Source organism: Mesoplodon mirus (genome assembly GCF_964341445.2).
Source record: "Mesoplodon mirus genome assembly, chromosome: 5".
NCBI classification, from domain to species: Eukaryota; Metazoa; Chordata; class Mammalia; order Artiodactyla; family Ziphiidae; genus Mesoplodon; species Mesoplodon mirus.
The window spans coordinates 107,819,081-107,842,356 of NC_138980.1; the positions used below are offsets into that span (position 1 = coordinate 107,819,081).

General features: G+C 38.0%; 2 protein-coding genes across 19 annotated transcripts in view; one reads left to right on the plus strand and one right to left on the minus strand.

Moving 5' to 3' along the window:
• Positions 1 to 23,276, plus strand: part of MCTP1 (multiple C2 and transmembrane domain containing 1) — a gene marked incomplete at its 3' end in the record, with an annotated part of 541,466 nt that overhangs the window by 320,142 nt on the left and 198,048 nt on the right. The gene's annotated exons all lie outside the window — the stretch shown is intronic.
• On the minus strand, positions 3,930 to 7,480 carry LOC309804531 (protein YIPF4). The gene has a single exon (XM_082621918.1). It carries the CDS (start codon positions 7,380 to 7,382, stop codon positions 6,648 to 6,650), a length of 735 nt encoding a protein of 244 aa, XP_082478044.1. The 5' UTR covers positions 7,383 to 7,480; the 3' UTR covers positions 3,930 to 6,647.

Genomic DNA, 23,276 nt, shown 5'->3' on the forward strand with positions numbered 1-23,276 from the left:
ACCTGAAATAAAGCACGGTGTACAGAAGAATTTGTTAGTTTAGAAGATTCTTTCTTCATCATAGTTGACATGATTTCCAAGTCTCTAAACATACAGCCTGAAGAAATGCATACATACTAATAATAATAAAGGGAATTTTACACTAAAAAAGCAAAAATAGGAATCCAACCCAATATATTTGTCTCTTTGGCTTTCGTTATTCTAAGAAATACGTTTTAAACAATGGTTTTTTTCTCTTCATAGTATTATAAAGTGAGAGGTCACAGATCAGCTTCAGTTAACCTTTAATATTTTACTTATAAAATGAAATGAGAAAAACACCACTGCAAGCTAATGCTGTATTACATTTCAATCCTTTTTAGAGGACAAGCTTTCACTGCATATTTTTTCCCTCTAGTAAAATACTATTTTCAGTGTTTTCTTAAAGTTCTACCTTGCTCTCTTTGGGATATACCACCGGCTTAAGTATCAGTATAGATCTGTTAATACATTGAATACATTTTATTATATATATATATGTCTGTTTCCATCTTCCTCAATAAGCTATGAGCTCTCTCAAGTAGATGCTTTCTAGATACTCCTTGAATAATTAATTCATTTTCATAATTTATAGCAACATTAGCTCTATTTGGTGACCACAAGGAAATCAGAATGGCTGTCATATGTAACTTGCTACCTCAATCTCATTACTTTGTATTCAAACTTGCTTATCATAGTAAAATAATGAAGTAGTTGATGAAATGTGCTGGCTTCTTGTACTTCTGGGTCCACATTACATGAAGTCCTTCTTATTCTTTTTTCCATTTTTTTCCATAATGACAAATAACCCTTTTACGTATTTTTCTTTCTTTGAAAAGCATCTCCAAATTTGGAAATTATGAAAATTTCTCAGCCCATTTTGTACTGACCTTTCCCTTTTCCTCACTTGATAATATTACAAATTCTTCAAGGGCATGCCTAATTATTTTAAGAAATTTTTGGCAGAGAGGTGGACTTGTTTATCTTACTTCATCTCGTTTCTATGGGTTTGTCCATATTTAGCGAATTTTGAGAGAACAGTGATAAATGGCTTGTGTGAAGATCACAGTGATTGCTCTAGACAACTGGGGGAGCTGAGAAGGTTTATGAAGTTTGGAAAAAGAGAAGAAATCCATTTTTGGAGCTTCTGGGTTGGTGAACATGTGCAGGTGCTGGGGGAGTGCTGTGCCCTGAGAGGGCATGGAAGCTCCACACCCCTTACACATACCTAACCCTGTGCATTTCTTCCATCCAGACATTCCTGAGTTATATCCTTTCATAATAAACTAGTAATCTAGTTGGAAGTGTATCCTCCCTTCTTATTTTTTTAGCTGTTGGAGGTGTTTACCACCTGCATATAGTTTCTGGCTTGGGCTTTGCCTGGGTTGTTGGATGAGTTCTTTATGCCCGTGGCTATTACCCAGGAGAACCTTGCAAGCAGGATCAAGAAGCCCTGGGCTCCAGCACCCTCATTGCTTTGATGGGCAAATCTGTGTGCTCTGCTTCCCAGTATCTTGGTTGGATTAAAACTGGCTTGGATGGTGAGTCCAAATACTACCATTAAAGAATTATAGGGATTTCTAAACCTCTCATTTATTTTGAATGACTTACTTTTATTTCCAGTTACATTTTTTCCTAAATATAATAAAAACTTATCTGGCATCAGCCTCACTAAAAAACATTCGCTTTTGGTCATATGCCAAATATAATTGCCTAAGAAAGCAATTTGAGCCAAAAAGTTTTAGAGTAAACAAGAGCACAGGTAGACAAGAAGACTCCTAAGACAGCTTTTGAGTATCAGTTTAAACCATTTTACACAGTAAAGGGATTTATTGTTGAGTTTTGAGATAAGCAAAGTGGACAATACAAAATTGTTGTACACTTTGCTAATTTAACAAAGATGCCTGTTGCAGAAAAAGGAAATGACCCTGGCAAATATCATCATTTCCAAGCTACGTGATGGCCAGATAGCAGCAGAAACTCTTGGTATCTGACTTTATACTTACTAAATTGTACTTTACACACATCCTGCCACTGAAGAACAATATATTATTAGATCTCAGTGGTGGGCAAGAGAGTTGCATGTGTTTATGTCAAGGTTGTATGGTAACAGTGGAAATAATGCAGATTATAATAGAATCCCTTGGTCCTAGAATAGTTTAGAAGAGAATAGTTACCTTCTAATTAAATTTGAGTTCTAAGATTAAAGTAACAGGAGTAAAACTGTCATCAGGGTCTTCTGTATTCTTTTTTTTTTTCAATTTTTGACTTTTATTTTTTTATACAGCAGGTTCTTATTCGTCATCAATTTTATACACATCAGTGTATACATGTCAATCCCAATCGCCCAATTCATCACACCACCATCCCCACCCCCCCACCGCTTTCCCCCCTTGGTGTCCATACGTTTGTTCTCTACATCTGTGTCTCAACTTCTGCCCTGCCAACAGGTTCATCTGTACCATTTTTCTAGGTTCCACATATATGCGTTAATATGTGATATTTGTTTTTCTCTTTCTGACTTACTTCACTCTGTATGACAGCCTCCAGATCCATCCACGTCTCTACAAATGACCCAATTTTGTTCCTTTTTATGGCTGAGTAATATTCCATTGTATATATGTACAACATCTTCTTTATCCATTCATTTATCGATGGGCATTTAGGTTGCTTCCATGTCCTGGCTATTGTAAATAGAGCTGCAGTGAACACTGTGGTACATGACTCTTTCTGAATTCTTCTGCAAGCTGTTGTTGCAACATTCTCTGTTGTATTAACTATTTTTAATAAATTAATTTTATTGAAACATACTTTGCATGTAACATGTAAATTTAAGGTGTACAATGTATTGTTTTAATAGACTTATATATTATAACATGATCGCCATCCTAGCTATAGTTAGCACCTCTATCACGTCACATAATTATCTTTTTTTGTGTGTGTGGTGGGAATAATTAAGATATGCCTCCATTCACTTAGAAATTAGAGACTTCTGGGAGTTGATTGGTGGCTGGTGAATAAATTTAAAGTTGGCCATGGAGGGTAACTCTCCCATCAATGTCTAATAATGGTTTTTAAGGATCCTGTCTGAATTAGTCCCAAATTTGGAACACGTGAATGGATTAGATTATCTACACACACTAGTGTACTGTGTTATAGTTTTTTTATTATTCACTTTATTTTCCAGTTTGGGTCACATATACTGATTTTTTTTTCTTTTTTCTTTTTTTTTTAACATCTTTATTGGAGTATAATTGCTTTACAATTGTGTGTGAATTTCTGCTTTATAACAAAGTGAATCAGCTATACATATACATATATCCCCATATCTCCTCCCACTTGCTTCTACCTCCCACCCTGCCTATCCCACCCCTCGAGGTGGTCACAAAGCACCGAGCTGATCTCCCTGTGCTGTGTGGCTGCTTCCCACTAGCTATCCATTTTACATTTGGTAGTGTATATAGGTCCATGCCACTCTCTCACTTCATGCCAGCTTACCCTTCCCCCTCCCCGGGTCCTCAAGTCCATTCTCTATATCTGCATCTTTATTCCTATCCTGCCCCTAGGTTCATCAGAACCATTTTTTTTCTTTTAAGATCCCATATGTATATGTTAGCATACAGAATTTGTTTTACTCTTTCTGACTTACTTCACTCTGTATGACAGTCTCTAGGTCCATCCACCTCACTACAAATAATTCAATTTCCTTTCTTTTTATGGCTGAGTAATATTCTATTGGATATATGTGCCACATCTTCTTTATCCATTCACCTGTCGATGGACACATGGTTGCTTCCATGTCCTGGCTATTGTAAATAGAGCTGCAATGAACATTGTGGTACATGACTCTTTTTGAATTATGGTTTTCTCAGGGTATATGCCTAGTAGTGTGATTACTGGGTCATATGGTAGTTCTTTTTTTTTTTTTTTTTTTTTTATTGAATATGAAAAATATTGTTTTTATTTGTTTGTAGAAGCATTATTTTATTCAATGTTTTATTACATCAGAATTTTTTAAATGAACTAAATTTTAAACAATATTTAAACAAAAATATCTACCTCACATTTTAAGTCAATGCAAATTTTCACTAATTTAGAATATTAATATATTAATATTGGGGGAATTTTTGGAAATAGATATATATAAAACTATCTTATAGACCTTAGAAATTAGCAGGTTTAGTAACGGTTCATAAAACTTTACAAATCTCCTAAACTGTATTTTAATACAAAGAAAATTATATATACTTTGATTTATATTCAAAATTTTAGTTATTTTATAATCAATTTAAAACAGAAGTAAATGTCTCATAATTTTTTTCTTTTTTTTTTGAGGATTAACATTCATCAGGATTACTACAACTGAAAACACTTAAAACATGTATATGCACACACAGACACCTAGAAGAGGCTATCTGGGTAACTGTTTTAAAAATACTAATGAACTAATAATTAGGTTGGAAATCATGATTTAAAATCAATATGACATAAAATATTATTATATATAAATTCAAGGAGAGGACATTGTAGTCAGCTTACCATTATCAGCTGTAGCAGTACTGTATCTTGCACACATTTACAAGTCATGTTTTCAAACTAACAATCTGTTTTAACTGCTTTGCTCATTAGCACATGAAGACATTGGCTGAGCTTGAAACATTATAAATTGTATTTATATATATCCTAAATTGGACAGGTCCCAAGATTAAATGCTGTTATTTTTAAATACTTTTTTAGAACACAAATATCTCATTTTTTCTTACATCATCAGGAATAAACGTGATTCATATAAGTGAACTTTTTATTCACATCTTAAAGAAATGATAGCTTAACAAATTTTTAAACCATCTTTTTGATGGAGTTGGTCCTAAAATGCCTTGACTTATTGCTTAGTAAAATTCTACTGCCTGGTATGGACCCCTAAGCTTTCTGAGGAAGATTTCAGGGTCAACACTATGACCATCAAATATAATAATCTACTATAACAAAGTACTGATCTCATAAACTCCTGAAGTATGACAAATGTTCATTTTACAGTTGCTGCTTCTGTAGCTGTAGCTCACTATTCCATATTATTTTAGGTTCTACAGGTTCTATCCTTCTGTTGCTTCTAATCTGTTTTCCTAAACTTGTTTAAATAATCAGCATTATGTAATTTTTCCACATAATTCTGGCCCAAAGGTAGCTCCATACTTTTCCTGCAGCTTAAAATAAGCTTTTTTTTTCTTTTTCAGGTGGGGGAGGGGAGAGGGGGAAAGGAAGAGAGATGGGCTTGATATTTTGCTAATTTGTAGGCTTACTTCAGAGTTGCTGGATATTTCCTGACAGATCAGCTTGCTAAAGGAATACATACCAAGAGGTGGCCACGTTATTATATTGAAGACACCAGTTAACTCTTCCAGCTGAGACCAGAAAGGATAATATAATAATATGCTAATGGTTATTAGGCATTTGCTATTTTATCGATATAAATTATTTTATCTACTGTACAAACTAAGATTAATTAAACGTACATCTACCGTCTATGAAATTATTTGCCAAAAAATTTCCTCTAGTTAAAATTTCTTAATACTTCCCTTTGCAAATATTATTGTATTCTTGTTAAAGAGTACCTGATACTTGTTCAAATATCAAGTAATACAGGACAAGGTGTTATAAAAACAAAACACACAGCTGGGAAGCATTTTATTTTCTTCTACTTCATATAACATTGTTCAGGACCACAAGACTCTAATGGTCTCTTTCCAGCAACTTTTATGACTTCGGAGTACCACTTAAAAATATTTACTGGTGCTAAAATATTACTGTTTTTCTGCATATTGACAATTTTAATGAATGCCATATCCATCATACCTCTTGCTTTTTTGGTCAGAAAGATAAACAGAAACTTTAAATCAAATGTTTAGACATTCAAAAGTGGTTTTTAAAAGCACACCCAAACAAACCAAATGTACATCAGCAACTGTTGTTAATTTCAATTGTTATTATTAAGAATTCTTAACAAGGACATACTGACTGAAGCATGTATGAGATTTTTTAAATTATATATAATTTAAAAGCAAAATTAAATTTATAAATAAAAAGATTAATGGCCAAATTAAATAAAGTTTAAGCATCAGATTTAAAATATCTTAATTTTTAGGTTATTCAGAAATATGTTTTGTGAATAATAAGAATTACTTCATAAATACATATATAAATATAAATATATATCTACAGGATCTGCAATGCAGGAGAAAACCCTTTAAAGAAAAAAATTGCACTTCTGGATTATCAGGATGCTGTCATATTTACCCTTCAAGTGAAATATAATTACCATTCCTGGTGCTTTTGGCACAAGTTTTTAGGTGAATATTGACACAATCTTAAAAACACAATGCTTTTATATTTTATTCACTGGAATATGATGAATCAAAGAGAATCAGAATTCTGACCAAAAATATTCAGGTAACTACAATTGCTTAATTAAATACAAAAAAAATATTGTTTTAAAAAGACCTTAGACTGCCTTTACATCTGGAACATGTAAAATTTTACCATCAATACGTTTTTTTCAATCCCCTCAAGCAAGAATTCCCAGCCTACACAGAAAGGTAACATTGTCTTTTTCTACTCATATATGACTTAGATCACACCCCAGTATATAAGGACAAAAAATAAATGTATAATAAAAAGATTGGATAAATCAGGAGAGGCTTTTTGGTCTTGAATTCTTCACCCACTAACAATGAAGCAGCACTGTAGGCAGCCCAAAACACACCAAAGAGTTTTATAAGTGTAGACACCACTTCAAATGATCCAACCACCAAAAGTACAGGGGCTATTACAATGAGAGGAAGTAATGAATATCCTATAACTCCAAGAACTTGGCCATATGCAACTTCTCCACCAAGAACTCTGGCCAGTAAGAAAATTGTTAATGAACCAAATATCCAAATGGTTATAATCCATGAGACCACCCTAAACTGTCCATATAATGATATCATGGAAAAGAAAAGAACAACAGCCAGAGGACCCCAAAAGTCAGGATTGTCTCTCACCACTTGCCTATTAAAACCAAGTGATGGCATTGGCATCAAAACACATCGAATTTTGTAGTAAATATCCTTTAGGTCGATATCCAATTCTTCCAAGAGTGGCTTGTTATCTTCAGGGTCATCATCTTCAACTTCCAAAAGCCAGCCATATCCTCTTTGTCTCAGAAATGTAGTAGCTGTAGACTCTTTGATAAAATCTCCACCAAGGTTTAACTTGACATCTGGGGATGCTATTGAACCACTGAGATCTTCCGCGTCTGCTGAGGAGACAAAGGTGAAGTCCCCGTTAGTGGGGGAATACGCAGGGGGAGGGCCCGGCGGCTGCATCTCGCGGCCCCTCCGAGCCCGCGGCGGAGGAGGAGGCTGTGGCTGGGCCCAGGCCCCAAGGCGGCCGCGGCGCCGACCCGCACGCGCGCCCCCATATGGTAGTTCTACTTTTAGTTTTCTAAAAAAACTCCATACTGTTCTCCATAGTGGCTATATCAATTTACATTCCCACCAACAATGCAAGAGGGTTGCCTTTTCTCCACACCCTCTCCAGCATTTACTGTTTGTAGATTTTTTGATGATGACCATTCTGACTGGTGTGAGGTGATACCTCATTGTAGTTTTGATTTGCATGTCTCTAATTATTAGTGATGTTGAGCACTCTTTCATGTGTTTTTTGGCAATCTGTATATCTTTGGAGAAATGTCTATTTAGGTCTTCTGCCCATTTTTGGATTGGGTTGTTTCTTTTTTTGATATTGACCTGCATGAGCTGCTTGTAAATTTTGGAGATTAATCCTTTGTCAGTTGCTTCATTTGCAAATATTTTCTCCCATTCTGAGGGTTGTCTTTTCATCTTGTTTATGGTTTCCTTTGCTGTGCAAAAGCTTTTAAGTTTCATTAGGTCCCATGTGTTTATTTTTGTCTTTATTTCCATTTCTCTAGGAGGTGGGTCAAAAAGGATCTTGCTGTGATTTATGCCATAGAGTGTTCTGCCTATGTTTTCCTCTAAGGGTTTTATACTCTCTGGCCTTACACTTAGGTCTTTAATCCATTTTATTTTTGTGTATGGTGTTAGGAAGTGTTCCAATTTCATTCTTTTACATGTAGCTGTCCAGTTTTCCCAGCACCACTTATTGAAGAGGCTGTCTTTTCTCCATTGTATATTCTTGCCTCCTTTATCAAAAATAAGCTGACCATATGTGCCTGGGTTTATCTCTGGGCTTTCTATCCTGTTCCATTGATCTATATTTCTGTTTTTGTGCCAGAACCATACTGCCTTGATTACTGTAGCTTTGTAGTAGAGTCTGAAGTCAGGAAACCTGATTCCTCCACCACCATTTTTCTTTCTCAAGATTGCTTTGGCTATTCAGGGTTTTTCATGTTTCCATACAAATTGTGAAATTTTTTTGTTCTCATTCTGTGAAAAATGCAGTTGGTAGTTTCATAGGGATTGCATTGAATCTGTAGATTGCTTTGGGTGCTATAGTCATTTTCACAATGTTGATCCTTCCAATCCAAGAACATGGTATATCTCTCATCTGTTTGTATCAGCTTTAATTTCTTTCATCAGTGTCTTATAGTTGTCTGCCTACAGGTCTTTTGTCTCCTTAGGTAGGTTTATTCCTAGGTATTTTATTCTTTTTGTTACAGTGGTAAATGGGAGTGTTTCCTTAATTTCTCTTTCAGATTTTTCATCATTAGTGTATAGGAATGAAAGAGATTTCTGGGCATTAATTTTGTATCCTGCTACTCTACCAAATTTGTTGACTAACTCTAGTAGTTTTCTGGTAGAGTCTTTAAGGATTCACTATATATAATATCATGTCATCTGCAAACAGTGACAGCTTTATTTCTTCTTTTCTGATTTGGATTCCTTTTATTTCTTTTTCTTCTCTGATTGCTGTGGCTAAAACTTCCAAAACTATTTTGAATAATGGTGGTGAGAGTGGACAACCTTGTCTTATTCCTGGTCTTAGAGGAAATGGTTTCAGTTTTTTACCATTGAGAACGATGTTGGCTGTGGGTTTGTCATATATGGCCTTTATTATGTTGAGGAAAGTTCCCTCTATGCCTACTTTCTGCAGGGTTTGTATCATAAATGGGTGTTGAATTTTGTCGAAAGCTTTTTCTGCATCTATTGAGATGATCATATAGTTTTTCTCCTTCAATTTTTTAATATGGTTTATCACATTGATCTATTTGCATATATTGAAGAATCCTTGCATTCCTGGGATAAACCCCACTTGACCATGGTGTATGATCCCGTTAATGTGCTGTTGGATTCTGTTTGCTAGTATTTTGTTGAGGATTTTTGCATCTATGTTCATCAGTGATATTGGCCTGTAGTTTTCTTTCTTTGTGACATCTTTGTCTGGTTTTGGTATCAGTGTGATGGTGGCCTCATAGAATGAGTTTGGGAGTGTTCCTCCCTCTGCTGTATTTTGGAAGAGTTTGAGAAGGATAGGTGTTAGCTCTTCTCTAAATGTTTGATAGAATTCGCCTGTGAAGCCATCTCGTACTGGGCTTTTGTTTGTTGGAAGATTTTTAATCACAGTCTCAATTTCAGTGCTTGTGATTGGTCTGTTCATATTTTCTATTTCTTCCTGCTTCAGTCTCGAAGGTTGTGCTTTTCTAAGAAGTTGTCCATTTCTTCCAGGTTGTCCATTTTATTGGCATAGAGTTGCTTGTAGTAATCTCTCATGATCCTTTGTATTTCTGCAGTGTCAGTTGTTACTTCTCCTTTTTCATTTCTAATTCTATTGATTTGAGTCTTGTCCCTTTTTTTCTTGATGAGTCTGGCTAATGGTTTATCAATTTTGTTTATCTTCTCAAAGAACCAGCTTTTAGTTTTATTGACCTTTTCTATCACTTCTTTCATTTCTTTTTCATTTATTTCTGATCTGATCTTAATTTATTTTCTTCTGCTAACTTTGGGGTTTTTTGTTCTTCTTTCTCTAATTCCTTTAGGTGTAAGGTTAGGTTGTTTATTTGAGATGTGTCTTGTTTCTTGAGGTAGGATTGTATTGCTATAAACTTACCTCTTAGAACTGCTTTTGCTGCATCCCATAGGTTTGGGGTGGTCGTGCTTTCATTGTCATTTGTTTCTAGGAATTTTTTGATTTCTTCTTCGATTTCTTCAATGATCTCTTGGTTATATAGTAGTGTATTGTTTAGCCTCCATTTTTAAATTTTTTTACAGATTCTTTTCCTGTAATTGATATCTAGTCTCATAGCGTTGTGGTCAGAAAAGATACTTGATATGATTTCAATTTTCTTAAATTTACCAAGGCTTGATTTGTGACTTAAGTTCTGATCTATCCTGAAGAATTTTCCATGAGCACTTGAGAAGAAAGTTGTTGCTGTTTTTGGATGGAATGTCCTAAAAATATCAATTAAATCCATCTTGTTTAATGTATCATTTAAAGCTTGTGTTTCCTTATTTATTTTCATTTTGGATGATCTGTCCATTGGTGAAAGTGGGGTGTTAAAGTCCCCTACTATGATTGTGTTGCTGTTGATTGCCCCTATTATGGCTGTTAGCATTTGCCTTTCGTATTGCAGTGCTCCTATGTTGGGTGCATAAATATTTATAATTGTTACATCTTCTTCTTGGATTGATTCCTTGATCATTATATAGTCTCCTTCTTTGTCTCTTGTAATATTCTTTATTTTAAAGTCTATGTTGTCTGACATGAGAATTCCTACTCTAGCTTTCTTTTGATTTCCATTTGCCTGGAATATCTTTTTCCATCCCCTCACTTTCAGTCTGTACGTGTCCCTAGATCTGAAGTGGGTCTCTTGTAGACACCATATATACGGGTCTTATTTTTGTATCCATTCAGCCTGTCTTTGTCTTTTCGTTGGAGCATTTAATCCATTTACATTTATGGTAGTTATCGATATGTATGCTACTATTACCATTTTCTTAATTGTTTTGGGTTTGTTATTGTAGGTCTTTTCCTCCTCTGTGTTTCCTGCCTAGAGAAGTTCCTTCAGCATTTGTGGTAAAGCTGGTTTGGTGGTGCTGAATTCTCTTAGCTTTTGCTTCTCTTTGAAGGTTTTTATTTCTCTTTCGAATCTGAATGAGATCCTTGCTGGGTAGAGTTTTCTTGGTCGTAGGTTTTTCCCTTTCATCACTTTAAATATGTCCTGCCACTCCCTTCTGGCTTGCAGAGTTTCTGCTGAAAGATAAGCTGTTAACCTTATGGGAGTTCCCTAGTATGTTATTTGTTGTTTTTCCCTTGCTGCTTTTAATATTTTTTCTTTGTATTTAATTTTTGATATTTTGATTAATATGTGTCTTGGTGTGTTTCTCCTTGGATTTATCCTGTAGGGGACTCTCTGTGCCTCCTGGACTTGAATAACTATTTCCTTTCCCATATAAGGGAAGTTTTCAACTATAATCTCTTCAAAGATTTTCTCAGTCCCTTTGTTTTTTTCTTCTTTTTCTGGGACCCGTATAATTCAAATGTTGGTGCGTTTAATGTCCCAGAGGTCTCTGAGACTGTCCTCAATTCTTTTCATCCTTTTTTCTTTATTTTGCTCTGTGGTAGTTATTTCCACTATTTTATCTTTCGGGTCACTTATCCTTTCTTCTGCCTCAAGTTATTCTGCTATTGATTCCTCCTAGAGAATTTTTAATTTCATTTATTGTGTTGTTCATCATTGTTTGCTCTTTAGTTCTTCTAGGTCCTTGTTAAACGTTTCTTGTATTTCCTCCATTCTATTTCCAAGGTTTTCGGATCATCTTTACTATCATTACTCTGAATTCTTTTTCAGGTAGACTGCCTGTATCCTCTTCATTTGTTTGGTCTGATGGGTTTTTACCTTGCTCCTTCATCTGCTGTGTGTTTCTCTGTCTTCTCATTTTGCTCAGCTTACTGTGTTTGGGGTCTCCTTTTCATAAACTACAGGTTCGTAGTTCCCATTGTTTTTGGTGTCCGCCCTCAGTGGGTAAGATTGGTTCAGTGTGTTGTGTAGGCTTCCTGGTAGAGGGGACTGGTGCCTGTGTTCTGGTGGTTGAGGCCGGATCTTGTCTTTCTGGTGGGCAGGAGTGCATCTGGTGCTGTGTTTTGGGGTGTCTGTGACCTTATTATGATTTTAGTCAGCCTCTCTGCTAATGGGTGGTGTTGTGTTCCTGTCTTGCTAGTTGTTTGGCATAGGGTGGCCAGCACTGTAGCTTGCTGGTCGTTGAATGGAGCTGGGTCTTAGTGTTGAAATGGAGATCTCAGGGAGAGCTTTTGATGTTTGATATTACATGGAGCCGGGAGGTCTCTGGTGGACCAATGTCCTGAACTTTGTTTTCCCACCTCAGAGGCACAGGCCTGACACCCGGCCAGAGCAGCAAGACCCTGTCAGCCACATGGCTCAGAAGAAAAGGGAGAAAAAAGGAAAGAAAGAAAGAAAATAAGAAAATAAAATAAAGTTATTAAAAAATAAAAAATATTATTAAAAATAAAACATCAAAAAGTAATTAAAAAAAGGAAAGAAAGAAGAGAGCAACCAAACTAAAAAATGAATCCACCAATGAAAACAAGTGCTAAAAACTATACTAAAAACAAAACAAAACAAAACGGGCAGACAGAACCCTAGGACAAATGGTAAAAGTAAAGCTAAACAGACAAAATCACACAAAGTCCACTGCCTCAATTTTGGGATGATTCGTTGTCTATTCAGGTATTCCACAGATGCAGCGTACATCAAGTTGATTGTGGAGATTTAATCCGCTGCTCCTGAGGCTGCTGGGAGAAATTTCCCTTTCTCTTCTCTGTTCGCACAGCTCCCTGGGTTCAGCTTTCGATTTGGCCCCGCCTCTGCGTGTAGGTCGCCTGAGGGAGTCTGTTCTTCGATCAGACAGGACGGGGTTAAAGGAGCAGCTGATTCAGGGGCTCTGGCTCACTCAGGCTGGGGGGAGGGAGGGGTACGGAGTGTGGGGCAAGCCTGCGGCAGCAGAGGCCTGCGTAACATTGCAACAGCCTGAGGCGCGCCGTGCATTCTCCCGGGGAAGTTGTCCCTGGATCACGGGACCCTGGCAGTGGCGGGCTGCACAGGCTTCCGTGAGGGGCGGTGTGGAGAGTGACCTGTGCTTGCACACAGGCTTCTTGGTGGTGGCAGCAGCAGCCTTAGCGTCTCATGCCCGTCTCTCGGGTCCGCACTGTTAGCCGCGGCTCGCGCCTGTCTCTGGAGCTCCTTTAAGAGGCGCTCTTAATCCCCTCTCCTCGCGCACCAGGAAACAAAGAGGGAAGAAAAAGTCTCTTGCCTCTTCGGCAGGTTCAGACTTTCCCCCGGACTCCCTCCCGGCTAGCTGTGGCGCACTAACCCCTTCAGGCTGTGTTCACGCCGCCAGTCCTCTCCCTGCGCTCCGACGGAAGCCCGAGCCTCAGCTCCCAGCCCCCTCCTGCCCCGGCGGGTGAGCAGACAAGCCTCCCGGCCTGGTGAGTGCTGGTCGGCACTGATCCTCTGTGCGGGAATCTCTCCGCTTTGCCCTCCGCACCCCTGTTGCTGTGCTTTCCTCCGTGGCTCCGAAGCTTCCCCCCTCTGCCCCCCACAGTCTCCGCCCACGAAGGGTCTTCCTAGTGTGTGGAAACCTTTCCTCCTTCACGGCTCCTTCCCACTGGTGCAGGTCCCGTCCCTATTCTTTTGTCTCTGTTTTTTCTTTTTTCTTTTGCCCTACCCAGATACGTGGGGAGTTTCTTGGCTTTTGGGAAGTCTGAGGTCTTCTGGCAGCGTACAGTAGATGTTCTGTAAGAGTTCCATGTGTAGATGTATTTCTGATGTATCTGTGGGAAGGTGATCTCCGCGTCTTACTCCTCCGCCATCTTGAAGGTCTCCCACATATAATGATTTTTGAAATGCGTTTTTGTAAGTGCATACTCTATAACAGGGCTTTGTTTGTTTGTTTATTACAAAGATAAGACTGGCTATGAATGAAAGAGCCACTTGCAAATCTGGGGTGTCAACACAGTGAAAACTATTTTTACACTGAACAGTACCCACTCCCATTCTCACTTTATCCCACGTAGTCAGGCTTTTGCCCCAACAAACTGCTCTTGTCAAGGTCACCTGTGACCACCACGTTGCTAAATTCAATGGCCAGTGTTTAACCTACATCTTACCTGATCCAGCAGCCGCGCTGGGCTTGGCTGTTAGCTTCCTTCCTTAAAACAGGTTTTTTCAGTTGGCTTCCAGAACAGAGGGCTCTGTTTTCCTCTTACCTCATCACATGCTCTTTCTTCATCTCCCCCGCAGATTTTTCCTCATTTGCCTCTGGATTTAATTCTGGAGACCCTTAGAGCTCACTCCCTGGGCATCTTCTCTGTCTATACCTGCCCCCATGGTGCCTTCACCCACTCTTGTGCTTTCCATACCACCTGAGATTGACAACGACAAACATACAGATCCACTCCTTAACTCCACGTCCAACTGCCTGCTTGAAGTCTCCATTTGGACGTCTAATAGGCTTCTCCAATTTAGCAGGTCTAAAGCCAGACTTCTCACCCTCAGCGCCCCAAATCTGCTCCTCCGTCAGGATTCTCTCTCGTTCGTTGCTAACACCAAAAATCTTGGAGTCATTTTTTATTCTTTTCTTTCATTCTCATCAAATTCATTCAGCAACTTGAAAACTTCTCCTTCAGAATATAGTCAGAAATCACCCTTATCATCTCAATCATTCTGTTTCCTGTTGAAGCCACCATCAGTTTCATGTGGGCAGCAGCAAGAGCCTCCTGTTCTCCTTCCTTCCACATAACATCAGCAAAATAATTTAACTCCTCTGCTCGAAGCCCTGTAGTTGTTTCCCATCTCAGTCTGTGTACAACCAGTGTCCTCATAGAGCCCTCTGATGCTCCTGGTGATCTGGCCCTGCGACCCCTCTGCCCTGAACTTCTGCTACTTTGCCCCTCCCTCCCTCTGCTCTGTCCCAGCCTCTTTGCTGTTCCTCAGGTGCATCATATACCTTCCCACCTCAGGATCTTTCCCTCCATCTGTGACACTCTTTCTTCAGGCGTCCACCTGCCTTGCTTCTTTACCTTCTTTAGGTCTATGCACAAATGTCACATCAGGGAGACAGCCATACCAACCCTATTTAAAATCGAAACTTCTTTTCCTTGACATTACGTTTCTTCTATCCAGAATTGTTTTCTCCATCCAAATAATCACCATTTGACATACTATGCATTTCACTTACTTATTTTATCATGTATTTTCCATCACTTGAATGTGAGCTTCATGAAGCCAGGGGTTTTTGAGTGCTTTGTTCATTGTGGCATCCTCAATACCTATTAAAGTATGTGGCAAGTAATAGGTGCTTAATAAATATTTGCTGGATTTAAATTTAAATACCTGAAGTTTGACTGAATACTGGAAATTATGGCTCTTCCTTCTCTAAATAAATATAGCATTTGACACCTGATGTTAATGCAAAGGCAATTAGAACAGCATGCCTTAGTGGAAAGTACAAAGTTTCAGTATAATTAAGAAAGATATTTGTATATAATTCAAAAGGGAGAATTAATGGGTTAAAATGTCTAAGTGTCTGAGTAATCTTTGTACTTAAAAAATACTGAATGGTTGCATTTGAATAAAAAGTAGCCTATGCATTTACCAAGATACTTATAACTTTTTCACCATTATAATATCAAGTGAGTTAATGCCATCTGGTTGTTAAATTTTACACAAAAATAAATTTACCATGAATGGAAAGAAACAATAATAATAGTGCTTTACACTGTATAGGGCACTATTATTACATACATTAGTTCAATATTAGGGGGTAACAAGGATGCTTCATATTGTACCAATTTTGCCGGTGCAAAAAGTGAGGCAGGTTTAGAGGTATAGCAAAAAAGGAGGTTTAGAGATTGTTCATCTAGTGTGAATTTGGGGTGATTGATCTGAGACTCAAATCCAGGACTCCTGATTTTAAAGTCCATGCCCCTTTCACCTCAGTCTGGTGTTCAGTATGTTCTGAAGCCATTAAGGGCTCGATAAAGTGCCAAGAAGTCAGTAAACCCACTTGGGTGGTGTGCACCGTACTGCAAGTTTGAACAACAAATTTTACCTGTCGCTGAACTACAGATTTCAAGGGAAGGTGAAATAATGTTAATCTGCGTGTAATTATTTAACTTTCTGATTACCTGCATTTTGGCAGGCAAGACGGACTGCCACCTTTACGATAATCAGCTAATAAATCCTCCTGATTGTTACACTTTTATGCAGAGCAGTAATCTGAACAAATTGTCTGCTGACAGCTGTGGTAAATTGCCAAGAATGAGTGCTGTCAGAGAACAAGTTGTTTTTATGAACGTGCAGAGTAAGTAAATCCCATGTCAAGCAATTTCATTCAGTCGAGTTATTTGCAATCCAATATAGCAAGATTTATAGCATTATTTATTAGTGTGCAAAATGCTTTTTTATCTTTAAAGTGGCATTGATTTGGAGCACATATATTTTAGGTTAGTGGATTACTATTAACTTTATTTGTTGCATTGTGATCAGGGCCGAGGCATTGGTACTGCCCATGACAATAAAGTGCTATAGATGTAAACTTCAGTAGAGAGTTCTATTTCAACACAATTTTTATTACTAATATAGAAGAAAAAGTTACACCAAATGGGCAAGTTCCGGGTGAAGAACAAATGCTTTCAATCATAAAATAAATCTATGACTCTATATTTAATGCCAAAGGAAAGAGAATGTGGAATGAGTACCTCCTATGTACTATACATAGTACATGTATGTCTGTCCAGGTATAGTGTGGTAAATGAGGAAAACAGCCTTTGACTTTGCATGTTAACTAAATTAATGTTTTCTTAAAGTTGAAGGTCATTGCGTTTGAGCATTTGACACTATAGATTCTGATTTGCAGTGTTTCTTATTTGTGATATAAATACTACGATGATTGTTCTACTTCCTACGTAAATAAGAGTAGGAGCAATCCTGCCTCATTATTAATTTGAGAGCACAAAGATAATTAGTGAGAAAATTCTAAACTGAAGAGAGTGTTTAATGAAATCTTTCTATTTCACCATTTTTCTTACTAAGGATTGAGTGAAATATTTTATTTGGGAAAGAGACAGTATTTCAGTAAAGAATGTCATTGATTCTTGTCTTGGTTTTTCCTAAACTCAAGCTAAGCCAAGTATATTAAGATTTTAATCCATTTTCTTTCATGGCTTACTATTTTTTCTTCTGAAGATTTTCTCAGAAAGTTTATACTCACTGCAGTATTTTGTCTACGATAAGCATTTCCAAAGACAGTTTCCATGCACCATGCAGTTTCCAAAGACAGTGTGTATATTAAATAGCTTACCTTTGAGGCAATGAATGGGGAAGCTCCCAAGTTTGTAGAAGTATGCTCTGATAAAGCCGTCTCCCCAAAGACAGTTGGACAGTGACAATTGCTGACAACAGAAAGGCAATAACTGCATTAGCAGTTAGTAATGTCAGAGGTGGCGTGTACACTGCGTAATCGTGAAACTTGAAAACACATTAGTGGTTACCTATTGAATTCTTTAAAATGCAAAGATTCTAAAGAATTATGTATCATATTGATTTATAATATAAGATCTTATACTATGTGTTTGTTTTACTAACGTAAAGTAGCTCTCATGCAATAAATCTCAAAAAGCTTCCTAATTTTACCGTTAAATTTGGTCCAAATTAGTAAAATGTGTTTTTAGAAATGACCCCCCCACCAAAGAAATTCTATAGAGGCTTGTCTTCCTGTCCTGAAGGCTTCATTTTTAAATGTCCTCTTATCATGATGGCTTTGTAATATCATGAGCTAGTACTTCAGGGCACAAAACACACTTAGAAGTTCCTTGTTAGAGGAGATGTAAATTTTTGTTGCAGATATTCTTCCTGATAATTTTAAGTTGAATTTTCTTTGAATTCTTGCTAGATCTGATTATGCCACACTATTGGTTTGTAAACCAGAATCAGAGTGTAGCTGACAGACAGATGGGCTAGGAGTAAACGTGTCAACTCTGTGTGTTCTTGTTTATCATTCTGTTCCCTTATGCTTGTTCAATTAGTATTATACTCAATCCACAGTTTCTCTACTGGGATCTTTTTTAAATTTTTATTTTACATTGGAGTATAGTTGATTTACAATGTTGTGTTAGTTTCAGGCGTACAGCAAAATGATTTAGTTATACATATACATATATCTATTCTTTTTCAGATTCTTTTCCCATATAGGTTATTAGAGAGTACTGAGTAGTGTTCCCTGTGCTATACAGTAGGTCCTTGTTGATTACCTATTTTATACATAGTAGTGTGTGTATGTTAATCCCAACCTCCTAATTTACTGGGATTTTTGAAAGCCACTGTCCATGTTGTGAGGATTAGTTCAGTTAAAACTAGTTGATATAATCCGTAAGTCCACCTAACCGAGCATATATGGACTACAATTCACTGAAAGCCAGTCAGCAAGTTTGGGGGCCACTGTCCACCCTTCCATGTCATGCAGCTTCTGCTCGTCCCTCAAAATACTTGCAGGTCACATGTGACATACCTGATGTATGGGCTACCAGTGTTAATGCATATATAAAATATTTATGAAGTTTGAATCCTGTCCTATTTTAAATTAAAAAATACATCCAAATAGGCCTAACATTTATGTCCTGTACCCCGTGTGTACATCAACGGTGCTAATCACAAAACTGTTTCATCTGGGTAAAACTATCATTGGTTACTGGTTTAGACATGGCAGAAGAAAAGGCGGGGAGAAAAAGGTGACAAGAATACTGAAATTTTTCTCCTTGAACTTAGGGGAAAACGTCACCAAATAAATGTGATATATTCCTTTCATGTGGCTAACTAATGCATATAGTTTTTAAAAGGTGTAAAGAATTTCAAGCTTTGCTATGGAAGTCAGTAAATGTGAAGTCTTGCCGTCACTTAATTCCTCTGAGCCTCAGTTTCCCCATTTGTGGAATGAAAGAAAATAGCTCTCCAATCTCAGTTTTGAGTCTCTTTTGATTCTTCTATTGATAATTGATTGACTGATGAGTTCGGAACAGACAGTACATTTTAAAATTGTACAATATCAAACTAAGGCATATGAGATAATAAAACTATGTATTATAGTTACATAGTACTTTCATCTTTTCAAAGTAGTTTTTCATCTGTTATTCCTGTGTTTTTACAATTCTATGCAAAGAGAAGGCATAAACGAGGAAAGCTGATGCACAAAAAGTTTATAACTTGCTTGATATCACAATACTAATGAATAATTCAGCTTTGTTAAAACTTTGGTGTTCTGAACCCCTGACGTGAACTCTGAAGCCAAATAACTTCACTAAAAGCAACACACTAGGTCTGCGGTAGTTCTGGAAATAAGGATGTGAGAAACCAGAAGGCTTAGAAAGGGCTGAATCCCCCAAATTTAACAGAGGCCTGACACACCGTGCACTTAATAAATAGTTAATGAATGAGTGAATGAATGAGTGTTGGAAAGAAATCAACCCTCTCTCTGGGAAGACAATATAGAAATGGTAACATGAGCACATTACAGGCTAATCCCAGCTCTACCACTGTCGCCTTTCTGAACCTCTGTCTCCTCATCCATAAGTACTTTAATACTTACAGAGCATCAACTATATTCCAGCTCTGTGCTACGTGCCTGCCCTTGAGGTGTATCAGGAGATTGACAGGAAAAGACATTTCAATGAGAATTAGTTAAAGATTAGCCAAGCATACATAGGTAGATACATCATCTCAGGCAGAGGGGTTGCTTCATGCAAACACAAAGAAACAGATGAGCCCTAGCATGGATGATGGGAGAATTACAAGCTGTCAGGAATTACTTAAGTAGTAAGTGTAAGTCAACAAATGACACCCAAGCTGATGGTAGGTTGTGGAGTGCCCCATTGCCTTACTAAGGATATTTTAAAGGTGGTGGGGAGCCAGGAGTGGGACATGGTCAGGTTTGGGTTTTGGGCATCTGTAACTGTGGGGATTAAATTGTATCAATAATTTTTGCCTTCGACCAGGTTCCCTAGGAAACAGAGCTTGAGGCAGGGATTAGGTGCTGATACTTAATTGGGAGGTATAATCCCAGGTCCTGAGAGAGAGAGAGAAAGAACATGAGGCAGGGAAGACTAGGAAGTAATGCACGGTGATAAGTTTCTGGGCTGGCCATGTTCCCTGTGTTTCAGAGACACAGTGGTTGCCCAGCAGGTGTGCCCACTTGGCCACATGTGGATAGGCAATATGGAGAATCCTGCTTTGGAATGGTTTGTGAGAGGGTGGAAGGCGTGGGGAGTTATCTTCCCTTCACCTATGCCATTGATCTAAGTTCACCCCATAAGTAGAAAACTTCTGCATTGTTTCATCTGGTTTCTTTGGCAGTTGATCAGGAAGCCAGATCCCATACTCCACAGTGTGGCTTTTTATCCAAGTGTAGAAGTGGCCTTAGAAGCCAGAAATTTGGGGCATGTGGCAGTTGGGCCTAGATGTACAGTGGCAGCCAAGCAGAGTGCTCAGCCCATTTGGGCAAGTGAAAGTTAGGACAGTCCTAGGCCAGCCCCAGGTGGAAGACCTATAAGGACTCAGCCGATTGGTCACAGTGGTGGGATGAGGACCAGCCCCTTGGAAAGACCCAGCCAAAGTCGAGGCTGAGGCAAAGCAGGCAGCTGAGGACCCAGGAGTTCCTTGTGGAACCCAGATATAAAACAGATGTAAGGGGAGCTGTTCTTTGAACAAAAGAGGAGAATCCACACTCCCTTTTTTACTCCATGCATGGTGACCTGGATGCACCCCCTCCTAGTGCTCCTTAGAAGACAATTTGATATTAGGTTAGATTGTCTGCCTTCTGGCACCAACATTCAGACTTTTTTCAGCAGGGTAGATGTGTAATACATCTGAAGAATAACATTTCATTGCCTGTAAGATGAATTTGTTCTCTTACCATTTTATTGGTTTGTGGAATTGCAAAGAAAGGAAGATGTAAACAAGGGTAAACATGGATAGAGTTATAATAAATTGTGGAATTTGAGAGTTTTGAGAATTTGAAGTTCATCTAGTTCAATTCCCTCATATCACAGATGAGAAACCTGGAATTCCAGGGGCTAAGTTGTCTTGGAAAAGGTCATCCAACTAATTAGTGACAGATGGAGGGCTAGAACCAAGGGAATCTGATGCCCAGTCTCAGGCTCTTTCCCCTGTGAATGTGTCTGTGTATATATTTTTGGAGTTCATGAATTTGCTTCAATGCTTTTAAAAATTTGCCTTTTCATTTTCATAACAATATAAAACCATCAATTTTTGCTTATTCTGAACCACCTGATTGATCACCTAGTGTTTCTGTAACCAAACTACAGTGAATCCTTCCTTTGTTGAGAACATAATAGTACAGGCAGCCAAGTACAGGTGAATCTGCCTGTTGGACTGCTATAACTGAACACCATAGACTGGGTGGATGGAATTCAGCAGAAATTTATTTTCCACAGTTCTGGGGATTGAGAAGTCCAAGATCAAGACACAAGCAGATTTGGTGTCTGGTTTCATGGTTCATAAACTGCTGTTTTCTTCTGTGTCCTCACATGATAGAAGGGGTGAGAGATCTCTCTTTTGCCTTTTTTATAAGGGCACTAATCCCATTCACAAGGGCTCCACTCTCATGACCTAATCACTTCCCAACCACCCCACTTCTTTTTTTTTTTTTTTTTTTTTATTTATTTACTTTTGGCTGTGTTGGGTCTTCGTTTCTTTGCGAGGGCTTTCCCTAGTTGTGGCAAGCGGGGGCCACTCTTCATCGCGGTGCGCGGGCCTCTCACTATCGCGGCCTCTCTTGTTGCGGAGCACAGGCTCCAGACGCGCAGGCTCAGTAGTTGTGGCTCACAGGCCTAGTTGCTCCACGGCATGTGGGATCTTCCCGGACCGGGGCACGAACCCGTGTCCCCTGCATCGCCAAGCAGATTCTCAACCACTGCGCCACCAGGGAAGCCCCCCACTTCTTAATATCATCACATTGGGCACTAGTTTTCAACATATGAATTTTGGAGAGCACACAAACATTCAAACCATAGCACTGGCCCCTAGTAATTAGTCCTGAATTCACTTTGCAACACAGTATGTTGCAGGAGTTCCATCTTTGTACATATTTATTCAATAACAACAAAGGAATAGCAAAAGCTTTTTCTCCACCAAATTCCAGCAATAATCTGATTCGATATCCATTTAATGCAGATATCAGTGATGCTGTAATGCTGACTTTATCCTGAAGTTAATAGGACAATTTTGCTGGGTTATCAGGTGACATTTTGCTTTAAATGGCATCTGAGGATTACTCCTGAGCAGAGTTTTTAGATGAATAGGAGATCTGAGTAACCTCAACTAGCAAAAAGCATCTTGAATTCATTAATGCTCTCTTTTCAAAATATGTGTATACATAGGCATTTTCTATATGAGAATGATTATAGTCAAAATTCTGAACCATTAAATATAGGACAGAACCTGGGACTATTTCTACGAGTATACCCAATATTGAAAATTTAGTTTCAGCAGAAAGGTATAATCCTTCCTGTAGATGTGCAATGGTAATTTAAATTTTATTAGTTCTATAGCTTTTAAAATTCAATTTTTAATTTTGTCTTAATTTATCATCTTCTAAGAGCAATTACTTACAACATTCTTCCTAGTTCGTACGTATTTTTAAAGCATAAAAATAACACACTTCTGTACTTGAAACCTGAGTTAATGTGTCCTGTTCAAAACAAGTCTGGATATCACCCCGTTTAAAAACTGCCTCACATAGCACACTCCTCCAGGATGCACAATTACAGCAATGACAGACTGGTTAAGGAAAAAGCCTAGATCTTAGATTCCAGAGTGCTAGGCTCAGGTCTGGCTCTGCTAATAACTAACTGTGTATCTCCATTGATTCATGTGACTTCTCTGGCCCTCAGTTTCCTCATTGGTAAATTAAGGAGATTTTGAGGATCACAAATCCTTATGCCTATTGGCACTGGGTACAGAATTAAGTGAAATAGTCCAGCTGTAAGTTAGACAGTATTGGGGACAATAACTCAGAGGACATTTGCTCTCTCTTTAAAGTTATTTAAATTCAAAACTTTTTTAGCACAATAAAAACAACAAATCTATGGACCAACTTTGATCTGAGAGTGGCCAGTTTGCAGTTCCTGGACTGCATCTTTAGAACACCTTCCCCAACTCTAAAGAATTAAATGCAATGACTCTAATATAAAAGAGGAGGAGGCCAACACCT